Here is a 13,778-nt window from a genome sequence, read left to right on the forward strand (position 1 = left end):
GCGGGATCCTGTCAGCGCTGATGCTGAGGAAGAGGATGGATCCTTAAGGCTTGCAGGGCCTCACGATTTGGGCCCTTCATCGCGACTGCCTCAGTGTGTAATTCCGTATCGTGACAAAGCATTTCCGATTTTATTCCGAAAAGCCCAACCCTGGGATCCCAACCATCCCTCTATAACCAATTTAACTGTCACGCTAGGAGAACACCTATGTGCTCAAACTACTTGTCTCAGAAGCCCTACTTCTGTCCTCCGGACAGGCGGGGAGTTGCGGCTATGGCTGGAACTACGAGGCCCAGAATTCCTATGCGCATGCGCGCTGCTATTGTGATGCTCCTTTCCCGGTAACTCGCCCTCTCAGGCAAACCTGAAGATAGCGGCAATTCTCCGGTGGGGGGCGGAGACGGTTTCTGCCCGACTCTCCGCCCCCTTCGTGATAGGCAATGGGACTAGCCAACCGACGCTGTGAGTTCGGAACGCACTCTCCAATCAGCACCTGTAGCGGAGAGGAGGGCGTGCCCGCTGGCAGGGCAGGTGGGCTAGGCTGTGTCGGGTTACGAGGGGGGGAGAATAACGTCGGGTCGGGTCAGCGGGCGCTGCAGTAGTCGCCGCAGCGGCGATGGGAGCGGTGGGGACGAGGCGGCGGCGGCGGCAGGAGGGGGAGCAGGTGCTGGCACAAGAGCAGCGGCTTGGGGGAGCCGGCAGCAGCAGTAACAGCAGCAGCCGCCGCCGCCGCCAGTAAACGCAGACGGTACCCCAGGGGACTACCCAGCCGGCCAGCCCTGGAAGCCGCGCTCGGGTCCCGCCGCAGTCGGCGGTGGGGGATGGGCAGGCAGTGGCGGTCCCGCCTGCCGAGGGTTAACCCCCGCCGGTCCCGGTCCTGAGCTGGACCAGAGCCCTCCTCCAGAAACCCCTGCGTCCGCCACGGCCCAGGTAGGACACACCCCCCCGACCCCCCAGGGCGCCGCCCTCCCCCAGTCCCGACCCCCTCCTCTGGCCGCACCCCTCGCCGAGTGACCGAGCCTGCTGAGAAGGGGAGGGGTACCGGGGACTCTCAGGTCGCTGCAAGCCCCGGGCTCGTGCCAGACCCCGTCACTCTCCATCTCGGAGATCGTTCTGGTTCTGCCCCATTTCCCCGAAGGCTGCCGCCCCGTTTTGCCTCAGGCTTTGGGTATCTTCACTGAACTTGGAGGGTCGCGAAGCTTCGTTCTGCGTCTCTCTCTGTGGGTGACCCACATATCACTTGTACTCATGCCACTTCTGGTACCAGCACCGAACACGAAGGATTCCTAGGAAATCTGAGCGCTTATTTCCCACCCCGCCTCCCCAACTATAATGGAAAGGAACATGGGACCACTGAATCTGTTTGCCGTGTTGTAACGACAGTGAAGGCCGCGACTTTCTTGTACTTAGGGTGCTGAAGTAATGATCTGAGGGATTTGCTCGTCATTTGCTGTGGCAGAGATGATGTTGACACCCTGGGATGCTGTGGGAGGGACAAAAGACTCACGTATATGTTCTGTCAAATCGGAGAAGTAAATAATCCATTGGGATGCCAGGATACTTTATTGTACAGCGAAGGTAATTTTGTTTCCATCGAGGCTACAGTAGAGGTAAAAATGACATTGAGTTGTACTTTGAATTGAAGTTGATGGGTAGCAGCAATCCTGGTATTAACTCTTCTCTCTCATCGCTTTAGAAATTGTTCTTTCTTTGAACATTAAAGAGGACAGTTTTATTATACACTTTTAATAATGTGAAGATGTTTTGTTATTCAGTAGAAATTGAGTTTCTGTGTGTGTAGGAGGGTCATGTTATGAATGGGCACATGTAGACACACATACACGCAGAGGGAGGATCCACTCAGTGTGTTTTGTTACAATGTTTGGTTCTGAGCCATTGATAACAGTTGCATTGATATCTAAACCCTGATTTGCCACAGTATACCACGAAGATGTGTTGGCTGTGTACCTTTGGCTAAATGGAATAGAATAACGTTCATTTGGGGGTAGAAGGGGGACATGATTTTAACTTATCAAGGGAATTGAATGCTATATATTGCTTGCTTGCTTGCTTTCCTTTTTTTTTAAATAAAGAAGCAGTAATGACAAATACAGCTTCATATGATTAATCTTGAGGCATTTGTCTGAAGTCAAAAATGTTTCAAATAATAAGTGTGTGTTATATTGTGATCTATGCCAATTGAAAACATTGAAGGAAATCTTTGATTTAGAAGCTTACGTTTTCCTGTATGATAACATTTTATGAAGACACCGAAAGGGACATATGAAGAATGGTTTTAAAGGAAAGTTTCTCTTAACATTTTTCTTTTATGATAGAATCTTAGGAAATGCTTTTTTCCCTCTTCCAGTTTTAGACACAGAAGAAATTAAAGTCCATAGCTTCATTAATTTAATATATAATATCAAGTTGATGCAAATTTGTACATTGGTAGGGGGCTGACTGAGAATAATATATCTTGCTCATTATCTTGTACTATGGTTAATACATAATTTAGTAAATTCTCTATTGCATTATATATGACTTTAGATTGTTGTATCTTCTTTTGATTTTAAGTGTTGATTATTTTAATACTTCAGGAAATCTTCAAGAGGTTAGACCTCATTTGCTTTAGCAAATTGAACTCAATTATGTGGGGCTTCAAATATCTTTAAATGTAATACTAGAAGGGAAGTTTGCATAATTTAGACCATTTTTGAGGGTATTTTACTTCTAAAAAGTGCACTAAAAATATGGCAACGATAAGTTATTGGTTTTTCAAAGTAAATGAATATTACAGATACGAGTTAGCTGTGATCATGGAATTTAAATTTCACTTTGGTGGGGGCAGCCAACTTTTTATATGCTTTATAACTTTAAAAAGTAACATACATCCAGATGACTGCTTGATTGCAACTCATGAGAGACTCTGAGCCAGAACCACCTACCTAAGACACTTTCAGATTCGAATCCTGAGAAACTGTGTGAGATAATAAATGTTTGCTGCTTTAAAAAAAAATAACTCATGCCTGTAATCCCGGCACTTCGGGAGGCCAAGGCAGGAGGATTGCTGGAGCCCAGGAGTTTGAGACCAGCCTAGGTAACATAGGGAGATCCTGTCTCTACAAAAAACAAACAGAAATTTAGCCGGGCATGGTGGCTCACACCTGTGGTTCCAGCTACTAGGGAGACTGAGGGGGAGGATCGGAGGTTGAGGCTGCTGTGATCTGTAATCGCTCCACTGCACTCCAGCCTGGGTGACAGAGCAAGACCCCATCTCTTAAAATAAATAAATAAATAAATACAAATCTATGACAAGGGAAAGTGTTTATGATCATTATTGATCTAGTAAGGACTCTGTTGATCAGCAAAATAAAAAGTCTTTGAGAATTATGGAAAATATAGCTATAGCTTACTTCTTTCTGCACTTAAAAAAAATCCTATAGGAAATATTCTTTTATAAATATATAGCAAACAGTGTTTTCAATTTGAGGATATGCTACTCAAAATTACTCTAGTCATGTATTCATTTTTTGCTCTTATTGAGGTTTTTGAGAGACACTCAAAATGTAGCTGGAGCTATTTCTGTTTGATTAGTAATATTGCAATATACCTTCAATATTTATGGATTTTTGAAATTAAATACATTTTATTAAGTTTTATTTCCTAGTCTTTTTTTTTTTTTTTTTTGTCATCCAGCATATTGTAAACAATGTGTGGTAGTGGAAGTTTTTTCCCCAGGCTTCAGTGCATAGAACCTTTTATGCTGAAAATATGGAAAGCTTTCAAGTTAAATATCATATGTCTATATTTGGTGAAAGAGCCTTTAAGTTCATATGAAAAACTTCAGTTTTTTAGAACTAAATTTTGAGCATAAGGACAACACGTATTACTACTCAAAACTGCCTCATTAAAGTCTGGTGATCCTTGATTATAGGTTTATAATACAGATTGAAATTATATTATAACATAATATGAATGTCAGTTTTGCTAGATAGTTTCATCTTTTCAGTAGGTTATTTTTAAATAGACTTCTTAGTATATTTTCATTAATGTCACGCGACTTTATTCTTGATGCTTAAGTGAACATATAGTACTTACAAACTTTTGTGAACATTTTGGATTTTTTTTCCTGTGATTTTTTTTTTAACCTTTGTCTATATAATCCTTGGTGTTTTGGAGTGTTTATAGCTGTTTTTTATTGTATATAGGAATTTGCTTTCACTTCAGTTAGGGTAAAGCTTCCCAATGTAAAAAACTTAAGTGTCCTTCGAAAAGAATCTGGGATGTAATAGTGCCTCCTAAAGAGTGGAAGTTAGTAAGTAGCTTCTTAGCTTCCTTTGGTAAGCTATTGAGACTTAACCGTGTTTTCAGAATCGTTATTTTTTTAAACAGAGAATTAACATCTTTATTGAAAACAAGAATCAACATTTTAAAATGTTTGAATTAGAAAACATATTTGCCCTTATATTTGTTTTTACCAAAATGCTTTTATAATTAATATTTTTATATTTGTCTTTTTATTTCTGCAGTTTCAAAGTAGTTGCCTTTAAAAAAATGAAGTTGCAGTTTCCCTCATCTTTTTCTAGCCATATGATCATTGAAAGACTGTATTTTGTTCATATTTTTCCAACATTTAATTTTCCACATGTTATATATTATAGATGAAGTTTGTAAAGTCTTTTTAAATTTCTTAATCCTCCAAGTGCTTCAGTTTCAAAAATATCTAAACTAAAAATAGAAAAATTAGCAGGGTGTGGTGGCATGCACCTGTAATCTCAGCTACTCGGGAGGCTGAGGCAGGAGAGTTGCTTGAACCTGGGAGGCGGTGGTTGCAGTGAGCTGAGATTGTGCCACTGCACTCCAGCCTGGGTGACGGAGTGAGACTGTCTCAAAAACAAAAACAAAAAACATTTTTCAATGACCAATAAGGCAAAGATGAGGGGAGGAAAATAGGAAAAAATGAATAACCAAAGAAAAAAATGTGAGCCTTGCCTCTCATGGAAATTTGATTTAAGAAAAATCATCTGGAGGCTAAATTATATGGTAGATAATAAACTAGATTAGGACTTCATTTCTGCTGGACTTCCCTAGCACTTAAAAAATTCAGCATATCCAAGATAATAGTCAGTTCTCTTTTTAACTTCCTTAATTGTATAAATAAAGGCATTATCATTTAGTCATCCAGGATCAAAACACACATTCTCTCTCTCTCTCTTGTTTTTTCTTTTTTCTTTTTGCTCCCTATTTTCTCCTGATCTTACCCACACAAAACCTCTGCTTTCTTTCCTTTTTTGGAGACAGGGTCTTGCTCTGTTGCCCAGGCTGGAGTGCCATGATCATAGCTCACTGCAGCCTTGACCTCCTGGGATCAGGCAATCCTCCCCCTTAGCCTCCTGGGTAGCTGGGACTACGGGCATGTGCTTCCACTATGTTGCCCAGGCTGATCTTGAACTCCTGAATTCAAACAATCCTCCCACTTCAGCCTCCCAAAGTGCGGGAATTATAGGCATGAGGCACAATGCCTAGCCCTCTGCATTTTATTTCCATTGCTAACACCTTACTTTGGTCTCTGTGAAACTTTAAACTACTGTAGTCATCCCCATCTAAGGGGCATACATTCCAAGACCCCCAGTGGATGCCTGAAACCTCAGATAGTACCTTACCCTATAGATAATTATGCTTTTCCTATACATACATAGCTATGATAAAGTTTATAAATTAAGCGTAGTAAGGGAGTAACAACAATAGCTAATAATAAAATAGAACAGTTACCGTAATATGCCAGCATCACTAGTCTTGTGTTTTAGGGCCATTATTAAGTAGAATAAGAGTTAGTTACTTGAATACAAGCACTGCTGTACTGAGACGGTGATGTAACAACTGAGATGGCTCCTAAGTGACAAGCAGTAAGGCAGCACAGACAGTGCGGATACATGCTGGAAAAAGGGATGGTTCACGTCCCAGGTGCAACACAGCTGAACAGCTTGAGATTTCATCACCATACTCAAAACAATATACAATTTAAAACTTATGAATTGTTTATTTCTGGAATTCTCCATTTAATATTTTTGGACTGTGGTTGACCATGGGTAACTGAAACTGCAGAAAGTGAAACCATGGATAAGGGGGATTACTGTATAACAGTAGCCGCATTTCTTGATTAAATACTTGCTTAGCATCTACCATGTTACTGTGCTGGGGGTTGGAGATTTAACAGCCAACAAGACAAATAATCTACTCACTTTTGGAGCTTACAAATAGTGGAAGCAGACATTTGCAGAAGAAGGAATTACAAATGTTCCAAGTATTATGAAGGGAAGATGCAGACATGAGCATTTAACAGACCTAACAGTGAAGAGGTGGGTTCAGGGAAGAAGTTTCTGTTTCATCAGCCACAGTTCATTCTACATACTTCATCAGATTCAGAGGCGAGTGGATATATTATCCCTATAATTAGTTAAATAATTAAATAAATAATGAAAAAGTAAATGTTTTTAAATTTAAAAGGCTATTTGAAATTAAATGTCCACACAACCCCTGAAACAGCTTTAGACAAGTTCTTTCAGAACACAGGAACACTTGGAAGAGTTTTGTCCTGAAGAGTCCCCACTCTCCCTCCAGTATGGGTTTCTACTTTGGATTCTCCCAAGCCTCAATTACTTGAATACTGACAGAGTTCCTATGTTATGTTTTTACACTCTGTTTGAACCATGAGAAGTTAGGACTGTGTTACCAGAAGCCAGAGTACAAGCCATGGTTACAAGAAAGAGGTGTTCCAAGTAGATGGCTATAGTGTCTCTGTAGCTAGGGCCCAGCAGCTTATAGGTGATTCATTAAATGTACAAGTGATTAGGATATAGTATATTAGGATATATTATATTATACTGTGGCTGGCCAGTTTTGCTGTTTTTGAAAAAGGAAGTTAAGGCCAGGCGTGGTGGCTCATGCCTGTAATCCTAGCACTTTGGGAGGCTGAGGCGGGCAGATCACAAGGTCAGGAGTTTGAGACTAGCCTGGCCAATATGGTGAAACCCTGTCTCTACTAAAAAATACAAAAATTAGCCGGGTATGGTGGCACGCACCTGTAGTCCCAGCTACTCGGGAGGCTGAGGCAGGAGAATTGCTTGAACCTGGGAGGTGGAGGTTGCAGTGAGTCGAGACAGCACCATTGCACTCCAGCCTGGGTGACAGAGCAAGACTCCATCTCAAAAAAAAAAAAAAAAAAAGGAAGTTAATATACTTAAAATGTTATTGCAATGAAGGGACAGAAAAGGTTCTGTATTGATTTTTCTTTGTGTTAGTGGGAAGATCATAGACATAATGCTTTGCTCGGTTGATTTGGTTATAGTAGATTTTACCCGAGGAATGATTTTGTTTACCCAAGGAATGTTTAGTGTTTTCCTTAACAGTCTGGTCATGTAAGTTACACTGTACTCCCTATAAGGGAAGAATTTGTTTATGTGTTGCTAGTATGGTAGCCAGGGAGTTGGTTACGCTTTTATTTTGTTGTCAGTAATTGTAACCATAACCATACTGACCTGTGAAGCTTCTCTTTCCCTTTTTTTCTTTTTCTTTTTCTTTTTTTTTTTTTTTTTTGAGATGGATTCTCGCTCTGTCGCCCAGGCTGGAGTGCAGTGGCGCAATCTTGGCTCACTGCAAGCTCCACCTCCCGGGTTCACGCCATTCTCCTGCCTCAGCCTCCCGAGTAGCTGGGACTACAGGTGTCCACCACCACGCCTGGCTAATTTTTGTATTTTTAGTAGAGATGGGGTTTCACTGTGTTAACCAGGATGGTCTCGATCTCCTGACCTTGTGATCCGCCCGCCTCGGCCTACCAAAGTGCTGGGATTACAGGCGTGAGCCACCGCTCCCAGCCTCTCTTTACTTTTAATAGATATTTTACTTAGATTTATTGAGCTCAGAGAGATTTCCGGTTGCCTGAAGTATAATTTACCTCCCCTCAAAGTTGATAAAGAACAGTTGAAGTGTGAGTGGTGAATAAACTTACCTTCTCTTCTTTTGCCATCAGCAAATGGGGTTCTGTACAAATCTTCATTTCTTTTTACTAACTCTTCAGAGGAGTTCTTGCTAAGATCTATGGGATAAAAACAAAAACATAAACAAAAACAAAATCCCATTGGGTTTTTCCTATCCTTGCACCTTATTTCTGTTGCTTATTAGTATATTAGATGCCTTGAAAAATGTAGCTGGTGTGTACTCTTTGTAAACTTGTTTCTACACATGGTCTTGTTTTATTTTAAAATGTAACAATTTAGATACTTTTTTTTTTTTTTGAGATGGAGTTTTGCGCTTGTCACCCAGGCTGGAGTGCAGTGGCGCGATCTCGCAATCTCGGCTCACTGCACCCTCCGCCTCCCAGGTTCAAGCAATTCTCCTGCCTCAGCCTCCTGAGTAGCTGGAACTACAGGTGCCCGCCAGCAGGCCTAGCTAATTTTTTCGCATTTTTAGTAGAGACGAGGTTTCATCATGTTGGCCAGACTGGTCTTGAACTCCTGACCTCAGGTGATCCACCCACCTTGGGGCCTTCCAAAGTGTTGGGATTACATGTGTGAGCCACCAAGCCTGGCCAAAGAGTAGAATCTTATATAAACTATATGACAGTTATAAAACTGTGCTATTTGGTGAATTATCTAGTTTCCCTCCTAAATGTAGGAGTTTATTACTTTAGCCTGAGAGATAATAGTGATAGTAATAGTCTTCTAAATGGACTCTTTTTCCTCTTACATTATATCATCCTCCAGCTCCTGAAGGGGTGCCTTCAGGCCCACCCTGTGCCACCTTGCCTACTGAAACAGAATGATGTCCGTCCTCTTCCTAGCCTGGTTTTTGCAGTTCGAACTCAGTTTACCTTTCAGGCCTATGTATTCTTTCTCCCAATAAGCACCCTTTTCACGTAGACCAAGCTTGTCCAACCTGCGGCCCATGGGCCGCACACAGCCCAAGATGGCTTTGAATGTGGCCCAACACAAATTTGTAAACTTTCTTAAGACATTATGAGCTTTTGTAGTGTGTGTGTGGGTTTGTGTGTGTGTGTGTGTGTGTGTGTGTGTATTTAACTCATCAGCTGTCATTAGTGTTAGTATATTTCATGTGTGGTCTAAGACAATTCTTCCACTGTAGCCCAGAGAAGCCAAAAGATTGGACACCCCTGATGTAGACTAATCTTATCATTTATTTTCCCATGCACTTGTATGTTATGCTTATTTCCTCTTCTGTGCCTTTGCATACCTCCTTGGTTAACTTTTGCCTTGAAACAAAGCACCTCAAAATTTAGAGGCTAAAACAATAATTATTCGTTAACTCTTCTGTGGGTTGGCAGTTTAGGCCCAGCTGAATAGTACTTGTTTTGGTCTTGTTCGTTCTCATTTATATGAGGCAGTTGGCTAGCTTGAGTTTCTTCTCATGAGTCTGGGCTCCAAAAGTAGCAAAAGAGGGCAAGTCCAGTGTATAAGTGCTTTTCAGGATTCTGAGTCATGTTTGCTAATGTCTCATTGGCCAAAACAAATCACATGACCAACCCCAATTTCAGAGAAGGAGAAAGGAACCAAAGGAATGATCTACCTCTTTTGTTAGAGACCAGGTCTTGCTGTGTTGCCCAGGCTGGATTTAAACTACTGGGCTCAAGCAATCTTCCTGCCTCAGCCTCTCTAGTAGCTGGGATTATAGGCATGTGCCACAGTGCCCAGCACAATCCTACCTCTTGATGGGATATGTATCAAGGACACATTGCAAAGTATCAAGGACACATTGCAAAGGAATGTATGTACGGGAATGGGAGAAATGTGTGGCTATTTTGCAATCGACCAGACGTCTTCTACGAATCATATCCACCTCTTGTAAGAAACTTTGTATGACAATCCTAGCTAGTATTAACCTCCCTGTTCGATTTTTTGTATGCATTTGGCCCTTACAAATTGATGTAGGTTAACTTTTTCTATTTTTTTACCTTTTTTTTTTTTTTTTTTTTTGAGACGGTGTTTCACTCTTGTCACCCAGGCTGGAGTGCAATGGCGCAATGTCAGCTCACTGCATCCTCTGCCTCCTGGGTTCAAGAGATTCTCCTGTCTAAGCCTCCTGAGTAGCTGGGATTACAGGCACCTGCCACCATGCCTGGCTAATTTTTATATTTTTAGTAGAGACAGGGTTTCACCATGTTGGCCAGGCTGGTCTCGAACTCCTGACCTCGTGATCTGCCTGCCTCGGCCTCCCAAAGTGCTGGGATGGCCAAAGTACAGGCATGAGCCACCGCACCGGGCCCCTATTTTTTTACCTTTTAAACCCAGATAGTTACTGTTAATTTCTGTTTTTGTATTATGTATTCTCATTCAAAGATTATTTTGGAAATAATTATTTTTTGAAATAATAACTTTTCTTCCCCTGATTGTTAACTCATTGAGGGCAAAGCTATGCATTATGCTTCTTTGTTCTCTTCCCTGTATTCATGACAATTTATTGAATGAGCATATGTTAAATTTTCAAATCAACTGTCCAGTTATTTGCCAGAGGACTATTTAGTTTCATTCAGCTGTATGGGAGGTGAAAGATATTTCATTTAGTGAAAGGTTCTGTGGTAGGTATTAGGCTAGATGCTAGATGAGTAGAAGTGAATGAGTAGATGCTCTTGGCCTCAAGAAATGTGTACTCTATTAGGAGGACGTAAATTGTGTGCATGCTTCTAAGGTTGTTTCTTTACTCCAACCTATATTTCTGCTTCATGCTCAACTCACAGGTTAGCTGGCTTTTTTTTTTTTTATTGTGTAGATGGGGCACTCTTCTGCTCTCTCTCACACTGCTAGATTATTGTTGCCTAATCTATTCTATGTCTGGCTTTCTCTGTTTCTGGTTTATATAACTATTATCTGTTACTGTTCTTTTTATAAGATATATTAATCATGGTGTATATAAAACATATATGTGCAGTTTAAGGAATAATTATAAAGCCAGTGTTCAATAAATAAAACGTTGCCAGCATCTCAGAATCTCGTTCCTGATCTCACCTGCCTTTTTTGTTTTGTTTTGTATTGTTTTGTTGAAATGGGATCTCCCTGTGTTGTTTAGGCTGGTCTCAAACTTCTGGGCTCAAGTGATCCTCAGCCTCCCTAGTAGCTGTGATTACTACAGGTGTAAGCTGCCTGGCTTTCACCTGCTTTCTTTACCCCAAAGGTATCCATTCTTATGATATTTGTGATAATAATATTTTTGCTTTTCTTTATAGACTTACTATCTATGTTTGCATCTCCATTTAACATAGTTTAGTTTTGCTTATTTTTGGACTTTATGTAAAAGGACTCATATTGTGTGTATTATTTTGTCTTGCTTAATTTTTTTCAGTGTTGTTTGTGAGATTCATTCGTGTAGTTCAGTATAGCAATATTTTCTTCATTTTCTTTTTAGTGTAGTTTTGCAGTAAGTGGAATAATGGCCCCCCAAAATGTTCATGTCGTAATCCCCAGCACATGAATATGTTAACTTATGTGGCAGAAGAGACTTTACATATATGATTAAATTAAGTCTCTTGCGAGAGGAGGATTTTCCTTGATTATCTGGGTGGGTCCGATGTAATCACAAGGGGGTGCTCATAAGAGGGAGGCATATACTTTGTCAGAGAGAGATAAGGAGATGTGACAATGGAAGCAAAAGTCAGAGAGAGATTTGAAGATGCTATACTACTGATATTGAAGGTGGGGGAGGAGGCTGTAAACCAAATAATTCAGGCAGGCTGGGCCTGGTGGTGCACTTGTATTCCCAGCTATTTGGAAGGCTAGGCAGGAGGATTGCTTAGGCGCAGGACTTTGAGACTGTAGTGTGTAATAATTGAGCCTGTGAATAGCTAGCTACTGCGCTCCAGCCTGGAGAACATAGTGAGACCCTGTCTCTTAAAAAACAAAACAAAACAAAACAAAGCAACAACAACAAAACAGAATTCAGGTGGGTTCTAGAAGCTAGAAAAGGTAAGGAAATAAATTCTCCCTACAGCTTTAGCCCAGTGGAAGCCCAGACTTCTGACCTCTAGAGCTATTAGATTACAAATTTGTGTTGTTTTTGCCACTAAATTTGTCATATTTGTTACAGCAGCAGTAAGAAGCTGCTATATGAATATATATACAGGACAAATATACTATAATTTATCCATTCTTCTCTTGCTGGACACTTGGGTTGTTTGTAGTTTTTACCATTTATGGACAGTGTGACTATGAACATTCTTGTACCTGGTTGCTGGTGTGCATGGGGAAAAAGTATTTCTAGAATGTATACCTAGTAAAGGAGTTGCTGAGTCACAGGGTATGCATTATCTTCAGCTTTCCTTTATAATACAGTACAATAGCATTTTCAAAGTACATTCCCTTGGCATGTACACTGGACGATTAGCAAGCAACAACAAAGTATATTCCTACTAGAGGTGTACAAAAGTCCTCACTTTTTAATTTAAATACTTTCTTCTTTGATATTAACTATGATAATGCTTCCTTTATATGGGTGAGTACTCAAAATTTGCTTCAAGTTAAAACACATTTGAGAACTAATCTATACTTTTTTTTTTTTTTTGAGACAGGGTCTTGTTCTGTTACCCAGGCTGGAATGCAGTGGCACAGTCATGGCTCACTGCAACTTTGAACTCCTAGCCTCAAGCAATACTCCGGCTTCAGCCTTCTGAATAGCTAGGACTATAGATGCACACCACCACACCTGACTAATTTTTTAAATTTTTACAGACGGCATCTTATGTTGCCTAGGCTGGTCTTGAACTCCTGGCCTCAGGCAGTCTTCCCACCTCGACCTCCCAAAGTTCTGGGATTACAGGTGTGAGCCACCTTGCCTGTCCTAATCTGTACTTTTGCCAGTCTAAAAATAGTAGGTGGCATTGGTTTATTTTTATTCCCTTTTTGATCAACTAATTCTATTAACTTTATTTTAAAAGCTTTGTTTTTTTGAGACAGGGTCTCACTTTGTCATCTAGGCTGGAGTGCAGTGGCATGATCTTGGCTCACCACAACTTCTGCCTCTTGGGCTCAAGCAGTCTTCCCACCTCAGCCTCCTGAGTAACTGGGACCACAGGCACATGCCACCATGCCAGGCTAATTATTATTATTATTATTATTAATTTTTATTTTATTTTTTTGTAGAGATGGGGTTTTACCATGTTGCCACGGCTGGTCTTATACTCCTGGGCTCAAGTGGTCCATCTGCCTTGGCCTCTGAAAGTGCTGAATTTACAGTTGTGAGCCACCATGCCCAGCCAAAAAAATTTTTTAATTGAGATAAAACATGCAAATAAGATTTACCATCTTTACCATTTTATATGCACAGTTTAGTAACAATAAATACATTTATATTCTTTTTTTCCCCTTTCTTCCCCCTCCCCCTCCCCTTTTCAGCCTCTGGTAACCACCAATCTACTCTCTATCTTCATGAGATTACTCTTTTAGCTCTGGCATGTGAGTGAAAACATACATTTGGCTTTCTGTACTTGGCTTATTTCACTTAATGTAATGGCCTCCAGTTCCATCCATGTTACTGCAAATAACAGCATTTCATTCTTTTGAATGTGTATACACATAGTGTATACCACATTTTCTTTATCCATTCATCTGGAGAGACACTTAGGTTGATTCCATTTTGGCTGTTTTTAATAGTGCTGCAATAAACATGGGAGTACAGATATCTCTTTGCTATACTGATTTCCTTTCTTTTGGATATATACCCAATAGTGGAATTGCGGGATAATATGGAAGTTCTATTTTTAGGTTTTTTTTGGG

General features: G+C 40.7%; 1 protein-coding gene across 3 annotated transcripts in view; it reads left to right on the plus strand.

The window, feature by feature from the left end:
* Nucleotides 1-382: 382 nt before the first annotated feature.
* Nucleotides 383-13,778, plus strand: part of TTBK2 (tau tubulin kinase 2) — a 179,570-nt gene continuing 166,174 nt past the window's right edge. The window contains exon 1 of one of the 3 annotated variants that reach the window (XM_058427579.1): nucleotides 383-531. Coding sequence is in view for 1 of the 3 variants with exons in the window: in XM_032176062.2 (XP_032031953.1) it covers nucleotides 1,550-1,578 (29 nt within the window). In the remaining 2 variants the exon portion in view is untranslated. Of the gene's footprint in view, nucleotides 532-574; nucleotides 931-981; nucleotides 1,579-13,778 lie in introns of those variants that run through there. The other 2 variants (XM_032176063.2, XM_032176062.2) reach the window with 2 other exon arrangements.

Source organism: Hylobates moloch, unplaced genomic scaffold, assembly GCF_009828535.3.
Source record: "Hylobates moloch isolate HMO894 unplaced genomic scaffold, HMol_V3 SCAFFOLD_14, whole genome shotgun sequence".
NCBI classification, from domain to species: Eukaryota; Metazoa; Chordata; class Mammalia; order Primates; family Hylobatidae; genus Hylobates; species Hylobates moloch.